The sequence below is a fragment of the Podarcis bocagei genome (assembly GCF_964188305.1).
Source record: "Podarcis bocagei genome assembly, chromosome: 5".
NCBI classification, from domain to species: Eukaryota; Metazoa; Chordata; class Lepidosauria; order Squamata; family Lacertidae; genus Podarcis; species Podarcis bocagei.
In genome coordinates, this window is record NC_138129.1 from 29,553,315 (window position 1) to 29,572,807 (window position 19,493).

The 19,493-nt window shown below is 44.5% G+C and overlaps 1 protein-coding gene across 2 annotated transcripts in view; it reads left to right on the forward strand.

Annotated features, from left to right (window-relative positions):
* The window catches only part of DLGAP4 (DLG associated protein 4), a 266,682-nt gene that overhangs the window by 184,457 nt on the left and 62,732 nt on the right, over positions 1–19,493 (forward strand). For both annotated transcript variants that reach the window (XM_081196087.1, XM_081196088.1), the window contains exons 3-6: positions 257–474; positions 6,935–7,049; positions 11,718–11,768; positions 13,397–13,643. In XM_081196087.1, the coding sequence (XP_081052213.1) occupies positions 257–474; positions 6,935–7,049; positions 11,718–11,768; positions 13,397–13,643 (631 nt within the window). The remainder of the gene's footprint in view (positions 1–256; positions 475–6,934; positions 7,050–11,717; positions 11,769–13,396; positions 13,644–19,493) is intronic.

Below are 19,493 nucleotides of genomic sequence, written 5' to 3' on the forward strand. Positions count from 1 at the left end.
GCCTAAGCTGACCAAGAAGGAATTGCTTTGTGCTTACTCCATTAAGCATTAGTAGTAACATGCATGTTGTTTACGAAGGCTTCCTTACCTGCATCAGTCTGCCTCGCCAGGAACCTGTCACTGTTCAATAGGTACAGGAGGCTGGACTGGATAAGTTGATGACCTTCTCTTCTGTAGATCTCCAAATGGTCCCTCCACCGCCTGCTTTTTTCCTTTCCTTACCAAATGCTATGTCTGTGTTCTGTTGCTTTTGCAGGTGCCTCAGGGAGACTGGAATAATACCTTGACTAGGGACAAGGACAATGAAATCCCATGCCGACGCATGCGGAGTGGGAGTTATATCAAAGCCATGGGGGACGATGACAGCGAAGACTCGGAAACCAGCCCCAAGCCATCCCCCAAAACTGCAGCACGGAGGCAGAGTTACCTCAAGGCCACTCAACAGTCACTGAGCGAGCAGAGCACCACCCACAGGTACTGCCTTCTTATTTCAGTGCTACCTGGTACTCGGTAAATACCTGCATCTTTGGCATGGTGGTAATGGCTCAGGTGCCTCAAAGACTGACATCTATTGTGGCATTCCTAGATTTCACTGTTCAGTTTGTCAGACGCATGATGGGTTATTACTGGGTTACAGGCACATGGTGGAGGGTAGAGATTAAACAGTGGGCTCAGAGGGAAAAGAAATGCAGAAGGGACAGAGAGGGTGATAATTGCATCATTAATGGTGTTCATTCACAAAAACAGTTGTTGATAGTACAGAAATCCTGGCATTGGTGAGTCAGTTAACATATGTAATGAGTTTGATTAGTTTTTGGCTTTATATATATATATATATAAAGGTTTATCACAATTTAATCCAAATCAATGAAATATAGTATGAGCTATATCCATCTTCTTCCTTCTCAAGAATGCTTAAAGGGTTGTAGGGAAGATAGAGACCATATGACCATTTGAAACTGGTGGGTGATAGAATGGCATTGTCACATGAATAGTATTCTGAAGCTGACCTAGAATTGTGACTCCTTTGTTCACAACCCTAAGGACCAAGCTTTTCACATTATATATTGTTCCATTCAGGTATTTAGTACCTGATAGTGGGTCCTGCAGAACCTTTGATTAAAGTGCATTTGTACACTTAAGCTAGGGCTGAGATGAGCACCATTTCACAGCTGATTTTCCTGGTCATGGTTAGAAGGATGAGGGTGCAAAAGATGTTGAGGTGGAACTTCCACAAAATTATTAGAACAAGATGTTGAGGTGTGCTTACTCCCTGCTAGGCATAGCTGTCAACTTTTCCCTTTTCTTGCGAGGAATCCTATTTGGAATAAGGGAATTTCCCTTTAAAAAAAGGAAAAGTTGACAGCTATGTTGCTAGGACAGAGGGATTGCAAGACCTCAGACAAAAATAAACAAACTGAGAGCCAGTCTATAAGTTATATTCACCACATGGGAGGTCCTGGAAATAGCCTCCACGTGGCTGATGATTCCCAGCACAGCAGTAATGTGTAAAATGACATCATAAAAACATAAGAAGAACCTGCTAGATCAAGCCAGATGCCCGTGGAAAGGTGGCAAACAGGACCCAGGCACGAGAGCACTCTCCCTTCCTTTGGTTTCCAACAACCAGTATATATAGAATTCTACAAGTTTCCATGCCCTGCAGTCAGCATGGAGACTAGTATAAAAAATATTTTAGACAGCTTTATTGCCCCTCCTATTTCCAATATTTTATTTCACCTGCATCCCTGTGAACATCTCCTTCATGCAAAGTGGCCCTTGACAGTTTCCTGCCCATTGAGGGTTGGACTGGAAAGTGACTTCGACTGCACTTTATTCTCCATGTAGATTAATAGAAGAGATTAATAATAATAATAATTCATTATTTCTACCCCGCCCATCCGGCTGGGCTTCCCCAGCCACTCTGGGCAGCTTCCAACAAAGATTAAAAATACATTAAAATGTCACACATTAAAAACTTCCCTGAACAGGGCTGCCTTCAGATCTCTTCTAAAAGTCAGATAGCTGTTTATTTCCTTGACATCTGGTGGGAGGGCATTCCACAGGGTGGGTGCCACTACCGAGAAGTCCCTCTGCCTGGTTCCCTGCAGCTTTGCTTTTCGCAGTGAGAGAACTGCCAGAAGGCCCTCGGCGCTGGACCTCAGTGTCCGGGCAGAACAATGGGGGGGGTGGAGACTCTCCTTCAGGTATACTGGGCCGAGGCCGTTTAGGACTTTAAAGGTCAGCACCAACACTTGAATTGTGCTCGGAAACGTACTGGGAGCCAATGTAGGGCTTTCAGGACTCAGTGGCTGCCCCCAGTCACCAGTCCAGCTGCCGCATTCTGAATTAGTTGTAGTTTCCGGGTCACCTTCAAAGGTAGCCCCACGTAGAGCACATTGTAGTAGTCGAAGCAGGAGATAACCAGAGCATGCACCACTCTGGTGAGACAGTCCATGGGCAGGTCTAAAGTCCTACACTTTCCTTCCTACCCTTCTCCTGTCTGTACCCTGCTCATTCACCCCTGATGGGGCAGAGGGGATCTAAGTTCAAAAAGAACCTGCATACGCGAAATGTAGTAGCCAAGGCTCCAAAAGAATTGTTGATAGCTTTAGTAAATGGCCAATAAAGGAAGTCACCTGTCTTGCTAGTTTGTAAAAATGCAAGACCTAGTGCCATCTGCTGGCCACTGAGAAATAAATGTTGCTTCTGTATTTTAAGTACAGTACTGGTTTTGCGAAGCCCAGTTCAAGCTGCCAAGATACCAGCACAAAGAGGATTTAGAACCATGTTGCCCAGGATGTTGTGGCAATGGGTGTTTATAAAATTACAAATACATTAACTAAATTGAGAGAAGTACTTAAGGTTCTATGTACACAGACTGACGGGCTTGGATAGATGCAACTTTGAGGGCATCACCAACTCTGGGAAACAGGGGTGGAGCGCCGGAGGGATCTTTGCACCACAGCACCGGATATGCTTAAGACGACCCTGCTTCTATCATGTCACTTCATCCAGATTCTGTTTGTGCCATGATTACCGGGCACAAGTTTGAGTGGTTATTTTGTCCCTCCACTTTCCCCGGGAAAAGCCACTGTTTACTGCTGAATTGGAATGAACGGCAGGTGGGTTTTCAGCAGATTCATGTTTGTTCAGATTCAGCGGAAAACAGTGGGTTTTCCAAGGGAAAGTGGCGGGGACTAAAGAAGAACCACTCAGACCCGTGCCTGGAAATCATAGCACCAAGCGAAGTCTGGATGAGCCCTTGCCTCTTTTCCAATCTAAAACATCCCAGATGCTGCAACCTTTCCTCACAGGGTAGTCACTCCATCCCCTTGTTTGTTTTGGTTGCCCTTTCCTAAAACTTTTCCGGCTTTGACTAACGGTACTGTAGGTACAGTGGTGCCCCGCAAGACGAATGCCTCGCAAGACGGAAAACTCGCTAGACGAAAGAGTTTTCCATTTTGGAGGTGCTTCGCAAGACGATTTTCCTATGGGCTTGCGAGTTCCTGCTGGTTTTTTCCCTCCCCCCCCCCTTTTTCTAAGCCGCTAAGCCGCTTATCAGCTGATCCGATAAGCCGATAAGCCGCTAAAAGCCGCTAATAGCGCTAATCCGTCAATGGGCTTGCTTCGCAAGACGAAAAAAACGCTAGACGAAGAGAATCACAGAACGGATTCTTTTCGTCTTGCGAGGCACCACTGTATAAAGGTATCAATTCTGTAGGTATCAATTCTAAATTGATAAGGCAACACCTGCATGTATGGAGGTCTGTGTGCACATAAGAGTCCTGCCATTAACAAAAAAGGCAGTAATTCTGGCCATGCAATCCTTTTTTTCCTTTTGGTTCCAAAAGCCTAAGGAGTCAAAAAGCTTCCTTGAAAAGAACAATGGTAGATTGACTGAGTTAGATCTGCCAATGACAGAAGTCACATACAATGTGTTTACAGTTGCAATCCAATGCACAAGGACCTAGGCATAAGCAAAAACCTTTATGTTCACCCTGGCTTTTTAAACACTGTAATTTTTTTTTTTATCTCTTAAATCTCATATTATTAGTTTAGTCTATGCTTTGACCATGGCATTCTATTTTTGTCCCATGGGATTATTCTGTGTGTGTGTGCGCGCGCGCACGCGCTGATGTTATTTCTTCCAATTTAATAGTTTATTGGATTGCTTGATTTGTGTCATGTATCACCTAGAGGATTGGGCGAATAGGCCAATACTAAATAAATAAAATACTTCTGAATAAACATGTTTAGCATCACACTAAGAATAATAGGTAAAGGTAAAGGACCCCTGGACGGTTAAGTCCAGTCAAAGTCAACTTTCAGGCCAAGGGAGCCGGCGTTTGTCCACAGACAGCTTTCCAGGTCATGTGGCCAGCATGACTAAACCGCTTCTGGCACAACAGAACACCATGATGGAAGCCAGAGCATACAGAGACATACTTTACCTTCCCACCACAGTGGTAACTATTTATTTACTTGCACTAGTATGCTTTCGAACTGCTAGGTTGACAGAAGCTGGGACAGAGCAACAGGAGCTCACTCCATCGCGCAGATTCGAACTGCCAACCTTCTGATCAGCAAACCAAAGAGGCTCAGTGGTTTTCAACCACAGTACCACATGTGTTTAGGATCACACTAATAATAATAACAATGATAATAATGTAAACACTTCAGTCCTAAGCACACCTATTAGTAAACAATTCTCATAAATCGGCCTTGCAAAGACATTGGTCTAGATATCCCAGTATCCCCTTCTCCAGCCTGATGCCTTTGGAATGTTCTAAACTCCTATAATCTCTGACTCTTGGCCTTGCTATAACCCAAAATATCAGGAGGGCACTAGGTTGGGGAACGATGGGCAGTGACTAGCAGCACTCTCCAGAATTTCAGACAGGAGTCTTTCCCACACCTGCATGGAAAGACTCAGGACAGAAGCTCAGACTGTCTACAATTGGAGTGTGCACTGCACCACCAAGCTACGGCCCTGCCATTATTTGCTCAGCTATTCTAGCAACGACAATGAGTTTTGTTTTAAATGCAGCCTGTTGGAGTCTTGGAGATGTGCTTAGCAAAATGAGTTTGAGAGAGCAAGAGCTCCCCTGCAGCTTCATTCTTCAGCATGACAAGTACAAGCTATTATGTGATGTGCTCTGGCTGTATGTGGAGCGTGGCTGTCACCCAGTGGCCATTTTGTGCTTCTTCTTCTGCCTAGTTTGTGTGCCTGTTCTTGTAAGCCTTTCCTTGTGACAACTGAGGGCCAAACAAGATGCAGTGTTAAATGTGCATTTAGCAATGACTGGTGGCCATGGGTACTGATGGGTACTGGAGCCAGAGCCAATGGCAGGCAGCCCCACCCTCTGACTGGCTGTAAGAAAGAAGGCAGGAAGGTGAAGACTGGGATAGTGCCCCCATTTGCCTTAATGCACCAGCCTCCTTAAAAAAAAAAATACCAGTAGCAGCCACTGGCGTTGCAGCAGATGAGAAGGGGGAGATTAACCATTGTCCCTCATGCTGCAGTCCTGATCAAAATTGCCCCTTTGACACTGCTGTTTGCTTCAGAAGAAAATCCCCCCACTGGTTCCATAAGTACATTTTATCCATTGTGTGATTTATTTCCATAACCAAGATTTTAGGTGACAGTAGCACAATACACACAATATGTGGGTGGCACTGTGGGTTAAACCACAGAGCCTAGGACTTGCCGATCAGAAGGTCGGCGGTTTGAATCCCTGTGACGGGGTGAGCTCCTGTTCCTCGGTCCCAGCTCCTGCCAACCTAGCAGTTTGAAAGCACGTCAAAGTGCAAGTAGATAAATAGGTGCCGCTCCGGTGGGAAGGTAAACAGCGTTTCCGTGCGCTGCTCTGGTTCACCAGAAGCAGCTTAGTCATGCTGGCCACATGACCCGGAAGCTGTACGCCGGCTCCCTCGGCCAATAAAGCGAGATGAGTGCCGCAACCCCAGAGTCGGTCATGACTGGACCTAATGGTCAGGGGTCCCTTTACCTTTTATTGTTGTTGTTTAGTCATTTAGTCATGTCCAACTCTTCGTGAGCCCATGGACCAGAGCACGCCAGGCACTCCTGTCTTCTACTGCCTCCTGCAGTTTGGTCAGACTCGTGCTGGTAGCTTCGAGAACACTGTCCAACCATCTTGTCCTCTGTCTTCTCCTTCTCCTTGTGCCCTCAATCTTTCCCAACATCAGGGTCTTTTCCAGGGACCTAGCACAATATGCTGTTGGTACATCCTGGAAGGGATAGCCTTGCTTCTGGTAAATTGGCCATGCAGCTGTTTGTTCCCCTTTAAACATCTGACAACTTGCTTGTTCTTGCACAAGGGCAGGGCAATGAAAAAAGAGCAGATCTGAGGGGAAGCAAAACTATTAACCAACAACATCCATATGTTGAAAGAGGAGGAGCAGATTACTAATTACAACCTCTAATAGACCTGCACAACTGTATTCTACGTAGTGACTTACTGTCCTGGGAAAGTATAGCATTTTCCCTAGGTACAAAATATTGCACTCTGGGTGCTTGGACACCACAATAACCAAGAAAAAAGAGGGGGGACTATCTGCCTGCAGACTGTCTGCAACAAATGTGTATTTATAGTCATGGTCATGCCGGAAGGCCCTAGATGGCTGATTTGGGAGGGTGCCTTCCTAATGTCACATGGCTGAAGTGTATTGATTAATCTTTAAATGCTCTATTTGTTTTTGCTCCCATGTCTTCCAAAACAGCCTAGTGTTAAGTAGAGCAGAGGATGATTTGTGTTAGGCAAGGCTTGAGATGCATTAGTTGGTAACTCTGTCAAATCTGCAGTGTGCAGGGAGCTCTGGCAATACCTGATTATCACAGATCCACAACTGATTTTGCCTCTCCTGTTGTTCATATGATCACCATCTCAGATTCTCTGTCCTCATTCCACAGGAGTCTGGACCGCCTTGATTCGGTGGAGATCCTTTTGCCTCCAAAATTCCCAAGCTGGGAGGAAGAATACAACCAGATCGCAGACAACCTTGATGAGTCCAGTTGCATCAACCAGGTAAGAGCCAGCAGTTCACAGCACCAAGGAGGACTAGCCTGAGAGTGGGGAAGGAGCAGTAAGACGGGGGGAGGTGGCTTTATATAAGATCATTTGCTCACATTGCAGCTCAAAACAAATTTTGCATTTCCCACATTGGCTAGAATGTGAAGTCAATATCTTCTGGTTCTGATTGCTGTAGCACAAATATCTCAGAAGAGGTTCAAAGGCAATATGTGTTTATTATTATTATTATTATTATTATTATTATTATTATTATTATTATATTATTATTATTATTATTATTATTATTATTATTATTATTATTATTATTATTATCATCATCATCATCATCATCATTATAATACTGACTCTATCCTCCCCAATAAATACTCAACATTCTGTGGCCACTGAGCATTCTCAGTCCTCATTGGGTAGTTTTGGGGTCCTTCCTTTCCCTTTAGGGTTGCCCCTGCTTCTTCTGCAAACCTTGGTATTTCCCCAAGCTGGCTATTACGTGTGTGTGTGTGTGTGTGTGTGTGTGTGTGTGTGTGTGTGGATGGTGCTGTTTGGCCTGCATAAGGATTAGAATAGAATAGAATAGAATAGAATAGAATAGAATAGAATAGAATAGAATAGAATAGAATAGATTCTTTATTGTCATTACACAAGTGCAACATTGTACAAAGTGCAACGAAATTGGATGCCATCCCTTAAAACATCAAAAGCAAAACAACAACAACAACCAAACAAACCACATTCCAGCCACACCCACACCACACCCATCAAACTCCCAGGTCACACTATCGAGTTACAGCATTCAAAAAGGCCACAGCTCTTGGATAGAAACTGTTTTTCAGTCTATTTGTCTTTGACTTGATGTTTCTATATCTCCTGCCAGAAGGCAGTAGTGCAAACAGACCGTGTCCCGGGTGAGATGAATCCTGCAGGATGTTATTTGCTTTCCTAAGACAACGGGAACCGTACAGTTCTTCCAAAGATGGGAGAGGATGACCAATAATCCTTTGGGCTGTGGTTATGACCTTCTGGAGCACCTTCCTCTCCCTAGCTGTACAACTGGAGAACCAAGCACAAATACAGTATGTAAGAATGCTCTCTATGGAGCCTCGGTAGAAGCACACCAGCAGTCTCTCACTCAGATTGTTCTTCTTTAAAAGTCTGAGGAAATAAATTCTCTGCTGGGCCTTCTTCACCAGAGCAGTGGTATGTGCGCTCCAAGTAGCACAGAGAGAACCAGTTCACTACTAGTATATAGGATGATAAGATGAACCTTGCTGGATCAGAATAAAGTTCCATCTAATCCAGTGTCTAGGATCAGACAATGGACAAGCTGATGCCTCCAGGAAGCCAGCAAGGTATGGAGGTGACAACCTTCCCCTTCTGTTTGCTTGTCCCCCGGCAACTGGCCCCTGAAGCTGGAGGTTCCCTGTAGCTAACAGCCACTGATTGACTTAACTTCCTGAATTTGTCCGTGTGGGAACAAAACTAAAGTGGGTGAGGTCAAAGCTGGCAGTGGATGGAGCTACCCCACACTCCCTCACACACTAGCATGAACACTACACCCACATCTCTCTCACACATGCATACATGCCACACATCTTTCTTTCACACACTGTGTATATCTCTCACAGACACTCTTGCACAGGAGGATGCAAAGGGCTATCCCACACACTCTTTAGCTGTTCTAGAGTCATTGGCACTAAGGGCTGGATCTTGTGGCATGGTGATTAGCCTTACACTACTTGAACACATGTTGAAAGAGTGACTGAGGCAATTAAGTGAAAAAGAGAGGCCTGCACCTTTCATAGTTGTGTAGAAGGGGGTGGGTCCCAGCAGGTGCTGGGGGGGGAGCAGGTATCCCTCTTCTGGCCAGCTCTTCAAAGCACAGGAGCCTTGTCTTCTTTTGTGTCTGATGTGTGTGGATGGATGTGAAGTCTTTGAAAAGTGGGTTTAGCCGGCTGGTCAAAACTTCACAAGACCAAGAATGACATCAAAATCCTGTGTTCATGTATACTGAGTAAACACATCACCAAGCAGAAGTCATTAATACATTTTGCTGGAAGACCAGCATTGACTCTGTACCACAAGGGATGGATCACATGTGAGATTCAAATACAGGCACAATATTTGCTTTTGTGATATTTGTCTATACCTTCCATTTGTCTGGTGTCTCCCCCTTTATAAAAAAAATACTTTGTGAAGCTGTTTGAGATCCTCAGGAAAGAGGCTATATTATATTTGTCCAATAAGAAACAATCAGCAACCATGTCTTGGATGTTGCAAATCAAGCGCATCAAACTCACTTTGCTAAATTACTACTTCCCTTAATCACTCCTTTAAAAGTAGCAAGCACATAATACTTCTAAGGCTCAGGTAGCAAAAAGGTTTGGGTTTGTTACATTTCTGTATCACTACCCAACACACACACACACACACACACACACACACATCCCCAAAGCAATTTACAGTCAGAGCAAAAACAGGGTAATGAAAATGCACAAGCTATCGAAAGCATAGGGTAGCATTCAATGGTAATCCTACTCATAGTAAACCCACTGAAGTTAACAAACATAACGAATTTATGGTTCATTAATTTCAATGGGTCTACTCTAAGCAGTTGAATATCATCCATAGGCCCACCCTCTCAAACCCTGAGCCAACCCTGATTCACAATGACATGATTCTCTATTGATACAATTGACCACTGAGCCAGTCTACCAGTAATCCATGAGCCCAGCCGTCAAATTTTGCTCATGGTCATGTGCTTCTGCAGTGGTTGAAACGTTGCGAATTTTATTCTTGCTGTGAGGCATCTGTGAGATTTTATTTCTTCAGGGCTTTCCATAAAGAAGCTGCATCTTAGAGATACTGCTAATGCCTGAAGAGAAAGAAGGAAATACAATTACTCATGAGCCATTTAAACCCAAATTACATGAAAATTGATATGCATATGATAGGAGATAGGCATCTATACAAAATACCAACATTAACCTTTGCCATTTTAAGCAAGCAGGTTCTTGGACTGTCGTTTTAAACCAAATGTTAATTTTTGAATTTTCAAAAGGTTTTCATTTCCTACCATATGCACAAACCTGCTTTCATTTCTGAACAGTATTATCTCTCTAGCAAGCACTTAGAAATGGCTTATGTGGCCTTTTATCCGCAACAAGAAAAAATGAGAATGGGTGTGTTTTCCTACCCAAATCTGATTAATTCAGCACCATTAAAATTGCAAAGGAACTTCCTTTGTTCTGAATACATTTCTCAATGGCTCAGTTTGGATTATCTTTCCTAGATTTTTTTCCCAGCATGAGGGAAACAAGAAGTTCTGGAATCTACTTCATCAATTCCATTTTAATGAAGAGTAACAACCACATGCACCTAGTCTTAAGAGTTCTCAAATTGGACCACACAGCTGTTCCTGCTGAGTCCAGGTGGGATGTACAACCCCATCTAAGGCTCCCAGTGGCGTAGAGTGGGGGGTGCAGGGGGGGCCAGCCGCACCGGGCGCAACATCTGGGGGTTAGGGGGCGCAAATCCATGGGTTAGGGGGCGCAAATCCACGGGTTAGGGGGCGCAAATTACTTGCCTTGCCCCGGGTGCTGACAACCCACGCTACGCCACTGAAGGCTCCAACCCTACGCAAACTTCTTTGGGAATAAGTCCCACTGAACTCAGCAGAAGTTCCTCCAAAGTAAATATACACAGGCTCAGTCCTTTTATTAAGAATTCTGAATCCAAGCTCTTCTACTTAGATTATGCTTTACTAGCATAATCATTCTCCACAGACTTGTAGGTTAACTCTATACAGATATGAATGGCCAGTAGAATGGAAAGGAAAAGAATGAGAGAAATGTAATGTGTTGGCAGCAACCAGTCTGTTGGGGAGTGTGCTCCTTACTGAGACAAATAACTCAGGTGAGGAGCCGTTTATCACTAAACAGGGTATCATAGCTATGGTAAAGGAGCATCTTGCCTACAATGGGTTCAGGTGTTTTGCTGTTTTTTGACTAGATCTTCATAATGTGGTGGTAAGGGTCTGACAAAGCAATCAATATAATACCTGCTCTATGTATATCCTAGTACATTAAATTGAAAATACTAGTATCAGTGGTAGCTTGATGAGGACCAGTCCATTGGTGGTGAGAAGAACTAATCAATATACAAACACAGCCATTCTGGGTGTAGGATTGTGCTCATGGTTTTTGAATGATCTTGTTAGAAGAGCATCTAGAATGCTAAGATCTGTAAAGATTCAGATTGGGCAACAGAAACTAAGTACCAATATTGTGGAGCTCTGTACGTCTTTTCCAGTTCCCAGACAATTCCTGTTATTTGGACTTCAAGATTTTGTGTTATTCATGGCAATTGGAAAGTAGGCTTTTGCTGTAAACTGTGAAAGGTTGGCTGATCACCCTTGTATTAAAATTACTTTTTGTCAAAGTGTTCACTGTAACTAGGGGCTGATCATTTTGTCTGTTTGTTTGTGTTGATTTTTGTTTCACTGTGCTTGGTTAGCTTCCTCATGAGCCTTTGGCTTGGACGTCATGGACCAAAACTGTTACATGGTCACCACTGTCACTCTGTGATTCCTGTAGAGTGCTTCTGTACAGAAGCAGTGAAATCCCCATCCCTCACACTTTAATCTTCTCCAACTCTTTCTTCCAGATGTTTGGACAACCCTCATTTATCCCACAGATATTTACACAAGGAGAGCAGGTACCGTCATCTGACAAATCTTCTACTGCCCCTTACATGCACAAATGAAGTTACTTTATACATCCAGGCCACTGATCCACCTACCTAAGCACTAGCTGCAGTGGCTGACATCAGCTCTCCAAAGTCCCAGGCAGGATTCTCTCCCAGCACTTTAACATGCTCACTGTGTATCAAACTTTCGGAATAGATGTGCTGCCTTTTAGAGACCATTGCACAATATTTGAGGTTGGGCTGCCTGTTGAGAGGAGGCAAGAGAAACTGGGATGAGCTGAGTGAAGTAGCAGACAGTCCGCATCTTATTCCGAGGTGGATTGGTGGTTGCAGATGTTCCCTGTTGCCCTTCAGTGCTGGAGTGAGGCTCAAGCTAAATCTTCCTGTGACAAGGTCTGACCTGGCTCAAAATCAGTAGATATGAAGGATACCTTTGGAAATCAGAGAAGGAACCCATCTTAAAGATTTATGCCCTGTATGGAGGGATCAGGAAAAATGACAACAAATAAACTGGGTTAGGTTAAGAAAACAAGTGGCCCTTACTGCTTCAGTTTAAACTGTTGTTTATTATGCATTGATTCCCTACAAAGGTTTAAATATATGGATATCTTGTTCAACTGGTGTCAGCCACACCAAGGTTAGTGGCGGAAACTGGGCTTAACAAACATGAGAAAGCATCAGCATCATATTGAAAGGGATTTAGGGCAAATGCTATGTTGTAACAGCTGGGATAGGATGGAAAACATTAGCCCCTGCTATATTCCTCTGCATAATCTGAGAAGAATCTTTTAGCCTAGAACTGGATGTAAATATGATAGGCTTTGGTGAAATGAATAGAATCAATTCTTCCCAATTATAAACATGACTCAGGAATAGATTATTAGATTTGGGGACATAAGTGGAAGCTTAAGAGTTGCTGAGCATCACAGAGTGATTAATGTCCTTTTGGGTTCTTTCTCCATGAGCTTACCTGGGCATTGTAACATCCTCATTCACAGAAATGCCATGTCCCCATCCTTTGAGGATCTCAAATAACTTTATATCACCATTGAACTAGTCTCACAGCATCCTTGCCCAGCTTGTGATGCACCAAGCCTGAGTACAACCCAGAAGCAATGTATGGTGGTGACCCATCAGAGGCTTGGTGAACCTCCTGGCTCTTCTGCTGCCTGATTGGCAATGCCAAAGCACAGGTACAGACAAGCACCTCACAAACAAGAATGCAGCAGAGCTGGTCACCTGCGTCGCTATCTCGGCTACAAGTTGTGCTTCTTCTGCTTTGAAGTCAAGAGAAAATGGACCTGTGTCAAAAGCCAACAGTACATTATTTAAGGCAGGAATGGGGAACCTATGGCTCTCCAGATCTTGTTGGACAATAACTCCCACTGGCTCCTGCTGGCAGGGCCCAATGGCCAGGGGTAGTGGAAACTGTCATCCACCAACATCTAGAGGGCCATATGTTCCCCATTTCTGATTTGAAGAGCAGAGCCTTCAACCACTTCATTCCACATACTCACTTATAAATTCATACATCTTAACAACACAATAAATGCATTCAAGCAAAAAGGGAGGGGAACCCATGAGATCATATCTAGGAAGTTCTTTTGGCAGGAGAATGACCAGCTTTGTTCTTGCAGGCGAGAGAACCAGAGCTGAATGACCAATATGAGGGGATGTGCGAATCAGCCTACAGCGAAGCAGAATCGGCCACTGTAGAAGTCCTGGACCTGCCTCTTCCCAGTTACTTTCGCTCCCGGAGCCACAGCTACCTCCGAGCAATCCAGGCAGGCTGCTCCCAAGAGGAGGACACCATCTCGGTGCGGTCTCTCTCTCCACCCCCAGCCAACAGCATCAGTGGCAGTCGGACGCTTCCCAGCAACAGCAGTAAGTCTGACCATATGGGGCTGGAATGGAGGAGGAGCGGGAACTGGAGGGGGTAGCCAGACATGGCTTGGCTAGAGTGTGATGAACATTGTAAATAGAGTTTTGTGCACAACATAAATTTCCAGGTCAGTGTTGCTTCAAAGAAGCAGTGACTGGGTTTTTCCATACGCATTGAATGGGGGCTTTGGATCTGGTTTCAATTAATGTAAGGACTTAGAAGTTGACCTATCTGTCTGTCTGTCTGTCTGTCTGTCTGTCTGTCTGTCTATCTATCTATCTATCTATCTATCTATCTATCTATCTATCTATCTATCATCTTTCTAAATCTTATATTCTATTTCTGTATCAGCACTACAGAGAATGATTTGACTCAAAAATCATAGAGTACAATCCAGCCAAAGTTCAGTACAGTGGTACCTCGGGTTAAGTACTTAATTCGTTCTGGAGATCCGTACTTAACCTGAAACTGTTCTTAACCTGAAGCACCACTTTAGCTAACGGGGCCTCCTGCTGCTGCCGCACCACTGGAGCATGATTTCTGTTCTTATCCTGAAGCAAAGTTCTTAACCTGAAGCACTATTTCTGGGTTAGTGGAGTCTGTAACCTGAAGCGGATGTAACCCGAGGTACCACTGTATTATAGAGGAGTCTTTCTCCTCTACAGTAGTACCTCGTGTTATGTACTGTCCCCCTTATGAATGCTTCAGGTTACACGCTCCACTAATCCGGAAGTAGATGCGCCAGGATGCGAGCGGAGGTCGTGCTCCAGCAGTGCGGCAGCAGCGAGAGACCCCATTAGCGAAAGCACGCCTCATGTTACAAGCCATTTCCGGTTACAAACAGACCTCTGGAACGGATTAAGTTCATAACCAGAGGTACCACTGTATTCCCTTTATGCCACATTGCTAAGCACTTTCTATTTCAGTGTGGCATAGAAATGTTTCTTTTCCATACCTTAGTATGAATATATCTAAATGGGATTGATTGATTGATTGATTGATTGATTGTAGTGATATCCTAAAGGAGTATATATAATAACTCCTCCTCATGTACTTGGGAGAATCATAGAATTGTGGTGTTGGAAGGGACCCTGAGGATCATCTAGTCTGACCCCTTGCAATGCAGGAATACACACCTTTTCCATACAGGGATTGAACCTGTGACCTTGGCATTATGAGCACCACGCTTGGTGTTAAGATCCAGCCAGCAGTGGTTTCAAATCTTATCTTGTCCACCATCAAGGGCTGGTTTCCTAGGCATGACAAGTTTAAAACAATCTTGGAAACTGACTTGCTATTAATACAGGGTCTGCCGAAGATTTTAATCACCTTATTGGATGCTGATGAAACTTTGTCACATAGCTAAGCTAGCAACGGCACGTGACTTTAAATGTTCGTGAAACAGCTGGTCAAGTACTATATGATGCCAAGAGGTCTCTCTTTCCACCCGTAATCCTCTTACTCACAGCAAAGGATTCTCCCCCCCCCCCACAGATGGGGTGGGGCCACGCACAGAGCAAGCTAAGAGCCCAGTCCTTGCTTCACTTTGTCTCCCCAGACAACAGTTGGGTTGGGTGGGTGTGCTTTTCCACTGATTTCATTTGGAACATCACCGAGTCTGTGCTAATGGACTTCTCTCAACATCCCACCTTAGATGTCTAGAAAGAGACTTAGCTGCGAGTGTGAATCTGTCTCACTTAGCAAAATGTCAAAACATGGCCAAGATGTGTCATAAGGAGGGACTGTTACAAACAATTTCTTTAAAGACGATGACATTTTGAGGCCTCTTTGCATTAAACACTGTTTGTAAATGAAAGCTAGCAGACTGGTACTTTGCTGACATTAAATATATACGGTATATACACAGAGGAGCCCATATTATTAGTCTGTCATTAGCCTTCCCCAACCTGGTGCCCTCCAGGTGTCTTAGACATGAACACCCATGAGCCACAGACAGCATGGCCAGTGGTCGAGGATAATGGGAGTTATAGTCCAAAACATTTTGGTGGGCACAAGGCTGTGGAAGGCTGGTCTAAGTGCTTTATCAGAACTACAGTCTTATCTCTAGCCTTGTTTATCTAGTTCATTTTGTCCTGTGGGAAATATTCATAGGACTCCAGGCAAATGCTGCAATCTTACACACATTTACTTTGGAATTAGCTCTAGTGAAGAACTTCTGTGTAAAAATGCAAAAGGATCAAGCTGTTAATTACATATTTCCTGTTCAGCACACACTCTGCCCAGTACAGTCCATGTAAATGACACTAGGTTGGTCCAAGGATTCTATTATATGAGTGTTCCTCAAATCTAGTTCTCCTAAACTCAAAGGTATGTTTAGCCTTTCAAATACTTTGACAGGATGGCATCCTTCCTACGTCTCCCTGCTGTTCTTCAGAAGACAGCTTAACCTGAAATATTTTTCTTCCTGCATATGTAATACGACGGTTGCAATTGTCACTGTGCTTGCGTGTTTGGACGACTGCATTAAAATTGTAGAGCATATAATTTGTGATGTTGTGCACTGAAAAGAAAGCTGCTCAGGCTGCAATCAGCATGGGATTTGTGGCTTTTGGGGATTTATGGCTTGTCTCGTGAAAAATAAATTGCACTTGGCAGTGAGATATAAATTCTGATGCTGTTAAGACACTGTTCTGCTCTTTCCTTTTGACGGAATAGGAAAAGGATTTAAATTCCTGTTGGCTGAAGACATCAGCCTCATGTGCCCCCGACATCTGAATAGACTCTCTTGGCGTATATTAAACATTGGGCTGCGTTAACAAGCTCACAGATTGCGCTACCATTACACTTTCAGCATTTTTTAAAAAATTCAGCTACAATGACAGCTTTTTGTAGGCTGAGATTTCTGTCGTTTGCAGGCAAAGACTCTGGCCTTTGAGAGCTGCGTAACAGGCAAAGTTCAGCTAAAGAGTCAACCTTTCTAAAAGTCTGCTGGAAAGCTTTATATTATACCGAAAGGGGATTGACACATGATTACACCTATCCCAGTGCTTCTCAGGCAGTGGGTCAAGACCCACCAGTGGGCCTTGGGGTACTTTCAGATGGGCCTTAGCACCACAGATTCCTCCTCCCCACCCCCACCCCCCACTGTTATCCCTGTGCCTTAACAGTTTGTTTAGACCAGTGGCAGCACCAGCGAATCCTTACATGCTAAGTAAAGGGGGCCAAGTTCAGGTAGGGGGAAGAGGGAAGGGAAGTTTCCCTCCTCTGCAGTAGAGAAGCCAGAGGACATGTGGAAGGAAATTAGAAAGTGAGAAACGAGATCACCATTCGTTATTGTTGCTGATGTTGTTAAATAAATAAAATGGGAATAGAAAAGGAGGAGATAAGTGGAAAGCGATTATAAGAGGGACAAGTGACGATAAAAGAACCAGGGTGAAGGAAAGAAAGTTAAGAAGAAGAAGAAGAGTTTGGATTTGATATCCCCTTTTATCACTACCTGAAGAAGTCTCAAAGCAGCTAACATTCTCCTTTCCTCCCCCACAACAAACACTCTGTGAGGTGAGTGGGGCTGAAAGACTTCAGAGAAGTGTGACTAGCCCAAGCAGCTGCATGTGGAGGAGCGGAGACGCGAACCTGGTTCCCCAGATTACGAATCTACCGCTCTTAACCACTACACCACACTGGCTCTTAAGGTTAAGGATATAAGAAGCGCCTGCTGGATTGAGCCAAAGGCCCATCTAGTTCAGCGTCCTGCTCTTGCAGCAGCCAACCAGATACCTGTGGGAAGCCTCCAAGCAGGATCTGAACACAACAGCAGTCTTCCCTCCTGCATTTTCCAGCAACTGGTATTCAGAAGCATATCGCCTCTGACAGTGGAGGTAGAACATGGCCACTATGGCTAGTACAATGATACCTTGGTTGTCGAACGGCTTGGCTCCCGAACAAATCGGCTCCCGAACGCCACAGACCCAGAAGTAAGTGTTCCAGTTTGCAAACGTTTTTTGGAAGCTGAACGTCTCACTCGGCTTCCGTGGCTTCCTATTGAGTGCAGGAAGCTCCTGCAGCCAATCAGAAGCCACACCTTGGTTTTCGAACAGTTCCAGGAGTCTAATAGACTCCCGGAATGGATTAAGTTCAACAACCAAGGTACCACTGTAGTCATGGATAAGGGGTTGGAGTGGGGGAGAACATAAGGTACAAGCAGTGCGAAGGGGAGAAGAAGTTACAGGATATGGGTGAAAATACTTTGAGAGGCATGTGGAAGGGAAAGGTCATTCATCTCCGTGTTGAGGCCCTGAATCAACAAATTCTGCCTAAAATGGGGAGGCTGAGTCTCAACATCTCCAGAGCAAACGTTGGTACTTAGCATGATGAAAGCTGAGCTATGGAATTCCTTGCCACAAGGAAAGAACTTTAGCAATTTCCAAAGATGGATTAGATATCAGTAGAAGCTGTTATCAGTAATTACCAGCTGATTGCCAGTCTCTGCCTCCATCTTGTCACTGGCTTAGCCCTTGAATCATCATTTGTGACTGGAGGGCCTTAAGTAATTTTCAGCCATTTCAAATGGATCTTGTGCGTAGAGAATTTGAGAACCACTGATCACTAAAATAGAGCCATGGGGGGGGGGCTAATCAAGGTGGCTTTTGCATTCCAACAACAAATGCTAGAATTCTTCACTCCTGCTGTGACTTTTGTTCTTGCTGAATTTCTCATTGGTTCATTTGAGTTTCTCTATCGGTCTGTCTCCCCTGGCTTAGCATCTTTCTTTTGAGGACTGTGCCTCCTGTTTGCTGTGAACTAAGATATGTGTGTGTGCGCACACACACACGCTGAAGGGGCAGAATCTGACAGCAATCATAATAAGCAGCCCAACATTCCAGTTCTTTCTGCAAATTCAAGCTTGGGTTACATATTACATGAAAGTTAGCACCAGGATTGACAGCTGCAGAGATTACTGCCTGCCCTGGATAGTGCCTTAAACAAAGCCTTTGTACCTTGGCAAATTGGGGGGGGGGGGGACTGGGACTGGGAAGGGGAATACAGCCAGTCAAATCTACTCATCTACTTGGCAGGCATTCTGCTGTCAGCCTATTTGAATCTCTGGCTTTAATAAAGACATCCAGAGTTCTCTGCATTTTGGAGTGGGGGGAATGAAGAATAGTTTTGATTTTATTTCCTCAGAACAAATAGATGTATGTGGTGGGATTTGGGGGGTTCTGTAAAAATAGCCTGGGCAGAAGATGTGGATCCCACATAGCTGGATGCAAGGCGCAGTGGCGTAGCGTGGGTTGTCAGTACCCGGGGCAAGGCAAGTAATTTGCGCCCCCTAACCCATGGATTTGCGCCCCCTAACCCTAACCCCCAGATGTTGCACCCGGTGCGGCCGGCCCCCCCTGCACCCCCCACGCTACGCCACTGGCAAGGCGTCCATCTGGCCTCAGTACTTGGACTGAGACAGTTCTTATAAGTTGCCATTCTGTACATGAATTCCCACCCCCCACTGGAGGGGGGTTTTTTTGGCTTGATTTATTTATCATAAATTATAATGTAACTGCATAGACAAAGAATAACCTGCCACTGACAGAACACAGCTCAGTGGTTATCCATGAGATGCTAAAGTTCAGCAGAGAGGCCCATTACTAATCATATCAACCAGCTCTGACCCCACATCACCTTCCGTGTCTGTAATAATTATTTTTCCCCTGTAAGACTTTCTACTTCTTTTGCCCTAGATTCCATCTCCAGAAATAGATTTCTCTGGAAGTAGGCAGGGGATTGTGCAGTTGGCATGTGTGGTTTGTGGGTAGGTGAGCCCTCATTTGCAAGGCGACCTTTTTGATTAATTCTGTCTCCAGTATTTGTGTGGGAGAAAGGGAGGCAGGGAGTGT